The sequence below is a fragment of the Populus nigra genome, chromosome 16 (assembly GCF_951802175.1).
Source record: "Populus nigra chromosome 16, ddPopNigr1.1, whole genome shotgun sequence".
Taxonomy (NCBI): Eukaryota; Viridiplantae; Streptophyta; class Magnoliopsida; order Malpighiales; family Salicaceae; genus Populus; species Populus nigra.
In genome coordinates, this window is record NC_084867.1 from 11,635,213 (window position 1) to 11,643,176 (window position 7,964).

The following is a 7,964-nucleotide window of genomic DNA, read 5'->3' on the forward strand; positions in this document are numbered from 1 at the left end:
TGATGAATTCCAGCAACTGAGCCAATTTGATCAGCTCAGAAGATGCCCTTATCTGATGCTGTCCATAATACTACTCCAGATATTATCTTTCAGCAAAATGCGACTGAAATTCGATAGGATACAGTTCCACCGCTCTCCATACCTGCCACTTTCGTAAGAGGCCTCACTCTATCCCTAATATATTGTGCTTTGCTCAGACGTGCATTCACTTTTCCCCCCGAAGATAGACGCATGCTATAGCTTTACAATAACTGGTTTCATTTCAAGGACAGTAAACCTAACTAAAAAAACTTTTATCTGCGGGTATGTCAGAAAAAGTTGATGATGGTGATTATACTTCATGGTTTTCTCCAAAAATTCAATTGCTACTAACCACCTTGTTAGGAGGCCAGAGACTCTATACTTCATTGTTTTATCCATTGTTTGGAAAGCAATTTTATTTCTAATCCAAGAGACAGAAGGAAGAAATTATGTATTCTTCCAAAATGCTTATGACAAATCCACAAAATCTTCATCAAAGATCTCGGACTGTCAATATTATTGGTACTCACTATTTGCTCATATCAAACAAACAGCAAGTTTATATACCTCAAAGACTCAAACAATGAACTTGGCTAAATTCTATTACGAGGCAATTACGGCACATAAAACCACGTGAGCAGTACTATATCGATTTTCCATATGCAAAGCTCTGTGATAGGAGTTCTCCAATTAGAATGCTAATTGCATGATTTCTGTTATTTGCTCTGTTGCATGCATGACAGTCGGATGCCTGCTGATAAAGCATGATCATGCATAGGAATATCGAGCTCCACTTTTGTCCTGCAATGCAGTTCTGTTGGGCCTATATGCCTCTAAATCTTATAATATTTCTTAGCACAAACAGAAGTCTACCAAGACTCATCCCAGGTAGAAGAATTAAATCAAAATGGCATAAGGACATGCATGAGTTCCGAGCACCCAGGGGCAGGGGCAGAACATTTCCATCAAACATATTTAAGAACACACCATTTTATAATTCAAAATGACCATGCATACAGCTGCAAAGCAAACAAAACTGAAAAACACCCACCCAAGTTCACTAGATAGTAGACGGACTGAACCAGCTTAACCACTGAACTCCGTAACATATTTGATCCAATAGTTCAGACCATCATACATATTAACAAAATTATACTTGCTTAGACAGATAAATGGTGCTGGAAGAAGCAAAGGACAAAAACAGAAGGTTGCGAACTTGTAACTATTAAGGGGTTCACACGTACCTAAACAGAAGGGAAGGCAGCATTAAGGAACTCCTCGTCCTCCAGAAAAGTTTGAAGATTATTAGATTTCATCAAGAATTGAACAGCTTGTTCATCAAAATTCAGGAGGAAAGCCAACTTGATCAGTTCAGAGAGTGCTTTTATTTGATCTTCTTTATCCCACAACACCCCCCGAGCTATTACTTCAGAAAAAGAGGTTGCATATTCAATAAGATTTTTCTGGCCGCCAGCTTTATCCATCTTCTGTGTGAAAAACTTTGAACACTCTTTATCCCAGCGAATCATACGGCTTGCTTTCACCTTCAGAGGTTCCCCGTCAGAAAGCAATAAACTATAGCTTACAGTAATTGGCTCCATAGTCTCCAGCACCTTAAGATTCAGGAGGCACTGGACAGCTCCATGCCTCTTCGTTGCTTCCATATCAAGAGAAGGATCTGCTAGAAAGCCAAGAATCAGTCTAATCAGCTCCTTTCCAATCCCAGCATCCCTCGAATCCATCTGACTAAGTTCTACTCCATCTGCCAATGACAATTCTTCCTTCAGCACTGATTCAGATACAGTGCGAACCCCAATTTTCCTGTAGACTTCAAGCAACCTAGTTCGAGGCAAAGAAGGCAAGTTTGGCTGAGGACACCAGACAAATATTGGGCGCGATGAGAACTTCTCAAATAGGTCCTTTAATAGAAGGTCATCAGCAATAAAAACATCACTCTTGCTGGACAGCAGAATTTCACCAGAGCGCAAAACAACAGGTAGCTTTACCAAATCATCAGCAAGGGTTCTCTCTGTCCTTGAGCTCCTTTGCATCATAACACACTCCCAAAAAGCACAGCACTCAGCATGTGTCACTGGTCTTCCTAAACTTTCCCAAACCTTCCAAAGCTTACAGTAATCATCAAATGAAGGATTGGATTTAACATTAAATGAACTGGAGAAGAAATGAAGTAATTTTGGCTTATAATGATTCTCCAATACATTCAGCTGCAGACCAAAGAGACCATTTTTGTCATGCAGAGCACATTCTTCTGGGTCAACCCACATTCCATTCTCAAGTCCATCTGGAATCCAAATCTTTCTGGTAGCATCACTATCTGGTTTCCACTTATTTTCTCTCAGAAAATCATATACTCGAACTATAGTGTCGAATTCAGAATGGGAATCAAGATGACTGGCAAGCAATGAGCAAACCTTTTCTTCATCAACTCCTATTGCACTGAGCTCTTTTGAATACAATTTGATGTCAGAACCATAAAAATCTTCATCAATGAATGGTCCATCAGTAGGCCTCACGTGGGAACTCCACCGGGAATTGAACAAACAGCAGGTACCCGGAGACCTGAAACCAGCATGGGTCTTTAACCATCCTTGAGAAATATTTTTCAGAAAAGCATCGGGAAAGGAGTACTCCTTTTCTTGCAGTAAAGCACGGATGCTTTCCAGTAATGAAAGCACATTCCCGGGAGCTATGCGACGTGGATTTTGAGGAAAGCAAAGACCAGCCGCCACAAACTTCACACCGGTTTTAAATTCAACAACGACCCCCATACTCTTCAGCTCCTTTCGATACTCATGAATGCCATTCCCATAGTATTTCTCGCTGTCATCGATAAACGGAAGGCGAGTAATTGGATAAATTAACTCCCACACAGGACCGAACAGAATACATTCTCTTGGAGATCTATAATCACCAAGCCGAGTCCGCAGCCATTTCACCTCGCGGATGCACTTCTTGAGATCTGAAGGAAATTTGTTTGGAGTTCCCTTCAGTTTTCTGTAGCATGATATGAATGAAAACACATTTTCCTTTGTAATGGAAGACGAAGATGCCTGCTTTATAAAAGTGTGAACAAACACTCTGACAGCATCCTCAAAGTCTACCTTTACTCCCAGCTCCTTCAACTCCGTATTGTGAGAGATGATGCTGCTTCCATAGAAATTACTATCAACCAATGGGAAACCACCAAAGACCTTTAGAAGACAACCCCATTCAGGATTAAACAAGAAACAATCGCCAGGACATTTGTAACCTAAGTTTGTCTTTAAGCATTTTGTACTTTTCACTGCATTAACTAGTTTGTGAGCAGAAGTAGAATGATGCATGCAATCCAAAACCAGAAGAAAGGCCTCCTTTGTCAGAGTAGATAAGCATGAAGGCGATTTAAAGCAATCAACAACCAATTGATAACTTTCATTGAAGCCAACTACAACGCCAAGCAACTGGAGTTCTGGTTTGTAAAAAAGGATGTCCTCGCCATAGTAATCTTCATCAATGAAAGGGATGTCACTAATTTGCCTCGCAGTTGTCCACTCCTGATCATATAGAACAGATCCAACCGGAGACCTATCACCCCAACAAGTCCTTAGCCACCTTTCTTCTTTAATTCTGCCAATGAATTCATCTAGAGAAAGAAAATTCTGCCTCAAAAATCTGATGAAATTCAGTATGGAGATAACATTGCTTTTAGTTAAAGCGGATGAAGCTGCCAAAGACATGAGATGGTTCCCGATAAATTTGCATGCCTCTCCATACTCAAACATGACCCCAACTGTCCGTAGCTCCTCTCTATACTCCGTAATTTTGTGACCATAAAAACCCTGATCTATCAAAGGAATATCGACAAGCACAGATGCACTCTGCAAAATGTTTCCCCACTTTGAGCTTCTGTTGCTCGAAGCAAGTAGGAACGACTGTGATGGTGGTTTGTAACCAGGAGAGCCATTCATAGTAATTTTTAGCCAGCTACCCTCCTGTATGCAAGCCATGAACCTTGCTGGAATGTGAATTCCACTCCGTTTCAGCTCACGAATCCAATCCAACAGCAGAAATGCATTTTGTTTGGTAAGTGGTGTTGACGCAGTAGGTATTCCAGCATTGGGGGGAGATATGTGAGGAATATCAGAAGCCTTAACATAAACTTTAAGGAAATTCATGAGTTGGTTTCCCACCGTGCTTGTGCCAGCAAAACATGCAGGATGCAAGTAGTCTTCTCCTAACTCAACATAGCTTTCTTCGCTCCAAGGATTAGAACCAATCAATTGCACCCATTTGCTTTCATTAGCTGGGACTAGAACCGCATTCCTTGCTTTGATCACATTGCCATAGCTATCAACAAGTGGCATCTTACCACACAAAGAAACAACTTCCCTTTCCGATAGATAGTCATTTAAGAATGAGTGATGTAAGAAGTGAGCATAGGCAATGACAAGTTTCCGGTCGCAACTGACTTGATCTCCGTAGAGATCTGCGTAATGATATACGCTTAAAGCTTTGATTTTAACCAGGTCTACAAGCCATTTTAACACAAGTTCTTTGTTAGATGATGAACAGATAGCTTCTTGTGTGGTTCTTGGCACAAAAAAATGATTTGCCATGCATCGGAACTCTCTGTTCCAATCAATCAACCATGAGAAACGAGAAGATTGAAGTGATAGGCACAGAGTTTTACCATACAGTTGAGCAGATTCATTAACAGAGCACAAAGTCACGCTCCCATCAGTACCCACATATTTAATTAGTGGAATGTTCCCCATGCCTGTGCTGTGAAACTCGGACTGCCAATTAACAGCAAGGAAATGAAGAAGCTCCAGGTACGTTTCCTCTGAGACTCCCATTACAATATTAGAGCCTTGAATGCACTTTACATACCACTCACTACTTACCGGTCTCACCCCCAAGAAATCCAGTATGTCATCATACTCTGGCTTATCAAATGAAGAATTCAGAACATAGCAACCATGGGATGAAAGTTTGTGCAAGCTCACTCCTCGCTCCCTTGTCTTCTTCAGTATATTCCAGAAAGCAGGCATTAATCGGCCAACTTCACGTGGTTTATGAAAGAACTGTTGTGCTGTGTATGACTCACTTGGAATGATATCCTTTTCAGCCAGCTTCGCTTTAATTGATTCCCTCACTGAATTCAACTTTTCAAAGGGGGGGCTATGGACCGGCAAGAACTTGAACATTCGAGGCAAACTAGATGCTGGTGCACCATGCACTGTTTTGACTAATGAGACAAAAGCTTCGATAAAAGCAAAGGGAACACAATCAAGAATTCCCTGGTTCCATATGTTGTCCCATCGTATTGTTTCCCTTGATGATGCTAGAATAAAATCTGCTTGAATTATGAAGGGAAAGTCAGTCACCATCTCGGTTGGAAGAAATGCATATATTCCAGGTGAGTACTTCATTCCCCTATGGAGGCGCTCTCCATTAGGAAAAGCCAAAGTGATCACCAAATCCTCCACATCCATTCTCATGTCGACTCTGTTTTCCTGCCTGACAGGAAATTTCTGTTTCCACAAGTAGTAGCTGCATTCTTTTTCAAATTCATCACTGTTTTCATCTGCAGACAGATGGAGTGTGTAGGACTCGGCATCAATGTTTTTCCTTTGCATGAAATTTGTCTCTTTGGTAATAGCTACTGCACTAACAGTGTTGAGCCTGGGATCCTCATTTTCTTCCCTCACAGAAAGGCGTTTTATCTTTGAAAGGAACAGCAGGATTTCAGGATGAATACTCGACAGCTGCTGCTTCACGGGGTTCACCTTATCAGGCTTCAGAGGCAAAATCAGTGTAGTAGTTGGGAGGGTAGAAGCGGAACCATAAATCTGTTTTATGTCAAAAAGAGATGGGCTATCATCAACCCATTCAGGAACTATGTATCCAAGATTGCAGTGTGGACAGGGCTTTTCATTGAATCGTATCTGATAGCCATTGCTGAATATGTAAGGCTGAGCTGCAATAAGAAACACACTCTTGAATCCAATTCCTGCATACCAAACCGAAACAAAGTTTATTAGAACAAAATTGAAGATAAATAAGAGGTGCCTCACGAATGGGTTACTAAATGATACAGTTGCAAACCCTATCCACCTCTATCATGATTTATTAGCCAGCTCATGGTCATTCCATTAGCTCTCCATTAGTCCAGTATGGTTAATGCAGTAGTAACCTGTGTTCCAAAGTTGAAAAGATCTTCTGTTCATATGCTTTGCATGTTTGCGTTGTGCTTAGCTCAATGCCTTCGCAATTCAATGTTTAAGCAGACATGTTTACTAGGTTCAATTAGTTGAGTTTCCATACAAAACCACGGGGGTGTACCAGTTTCTAATATGCTTGGTTGCAAGTTTTTCATTTGTTGTCGAAGCAAATATAGACTAAAAAACAAAAAAGTACTAAAACACGTTCAGAATCAGGATCCCTGATCCCGCAGAATCTATAAGACTCTAGCCAGTCACACAACCGAGATACAACACGACACAAGCAATAAGCCGACAGCTCGGAAGTGCGCACAACTTATAAATTACACTGTTGCACAAGAAATTGAGCAAGGAAAAATACCTTTCTCCCCAATATAGCCACGCTTCCGGTTCCCTTTCTTAGTGGAATTTCCAACATTGCAAATGGACTCGATATTTTTGGCAGAAAAACCCTTCTCATTATTGAACATGAGCAAAGTAGCAGGTGCACCAGTGTTTGTTATATCTCGAGATGTTATGACAAACTCAAGTGAAGGATCCACCGGTTCCAAGTATTCATTATCTTCAGCATTCTGTGAAAGGAAAATTCACCGTGGAATCAAAGGATAGTAAACTATGCATATTATATCAGATCAAAATAACTGCTACAAAAATTAAAATATCCAAAATTTAACATGAAAAATGCACAATTGTTTTTATCAAATTCAACAAATTATGATGATAGCAATCCATTCCTTCTTCATTTTTATTAACTGTTAAAGACCTTGAATGATCAAAATTAGGTAGCTTGATGACTTCATTTCAATTAGAAAAACAACAAGAACCCATTTTTTCACCGAAAGCCACAGCCAAAAAAAAAAAAAAACAACAGTCATTGACTCAACTTGACTCTTAGCTTTTCAATTCAGTAAAACAAAAAACAACAGAAATTTGCAGCATCCAATTTTAATCACTAGCAAAGCAATCAGCGACTACAAAATTAAAAGAGTAAAATGGATCAAGGGCAAATAAAACATATAAAGTAAAACATGCAACATTAAACATACTAAACAGCATTGTCTGGTCACATTGATAAAAAAGAAAGAAAACCTGAATGAGTTCCATAAGAAAGTGGACATCTTTAGCGTAGAGTTCAGCAGAAAGATACTTGACAGCCTGATCAAGCATAGGAGCCAAAGGGTTCTTTTCTCCTCCTATTGAGAATGTAGTTTTTCTTATGTGCTCTATGTGTTGTTTTGGAGTTGCCATTGTTGCTCTTGCAAACAGAAAAGAAAAAACACCCAGAAACCAAGACAGAAAAACACGAAGTTGAGTAGTTACAGTCTTACAGAGAGAAGAAAGCAGAGGTTTTGAAGGAAACAAAGAAAGCTCGAAAAGAGGAGAAGGTAGCGGTAGCGGTAGTAGTGAGTAGTGAAGTGAAGACTAGAAACTAAGAAGACTCCTTCATAGGGAAGGAAACTTGTACGGGTAGGAGTGACGGAGGAAAAGGAGGAAAGGCATTGACTTGAAAAAAAGAGAGAAGAAAAAGCATAGAAATTATTTTAAAAACATTTATTTTTTATATTAACGTATTAAAATGATTTAAAAAAATTAAAAAATTAAAAATACAATTAAAACCCCTATACCAAACAGAATATATATATCTTAAGTTATATAAACAAAAATACTTCACTTACTTTTACATAATGAAAAAGTAAAGTCATCCACGAGAAGTGCTCA

The 7,964-nt window shown here is 39.6% G+C and overlaps 1 protein-coding gene across 1 annotated transcript; it reads right to left on the reverse strand.

The window, feature by feature from the left end:
* Positions 1–995: 995 nt before the first annotated feature.
* LOC133676259 (uncharacterized) lies at positions 996–7,737 on the reverse strand. The gene is made up of 3 exons (XM_062097905.1): positions 7,335–7,737; positions 6,607–6,817; positions 996–6,034 (listed from the first exon to the last, which is right to left on the reverse strand). The coding sequence occupies exons 1-3, from the start codon at positions 7,491–7,493 to the stop codon at positions 1,266–1,268; spliced, it is 5,139 nt and encodes a 1,712-aa protein (XP_061953889.1). The 5' UTR covers positions 7,494–7,737; the 3' UTR covers positions 996–1,265.
* Positions 7,738–7,964: the final 227 nt, after the last annotated feature.

What these genes read in the sequence shown, in the direction of transcription:
- LOC133676259 (XM_062097905.1), bottom strand. Translation starts at nt 7,493, where the DNA reads ATGGCAACTCCAAAACAACACATAGAGCACATAAGAAAAACTACATTC. An exon ending in TTCTTATGGAACTCATTCAG is followed by an intron (nt 6,818 to 7,334) that starts GTTTTCTTTCTT and finishes TTCCTTTCACAG; the next exon opens with AATGCTGAAGATAATGAATA. An exon ending in TGGCTATATTGGGGAGAAAG is followed by an intron (nt 6,035 to 6,606) that starts GTATTTTTCCTT and finishes TTTGGTATGCAG; the next exon opens with GAATTGGATTCAAGAGTGTG.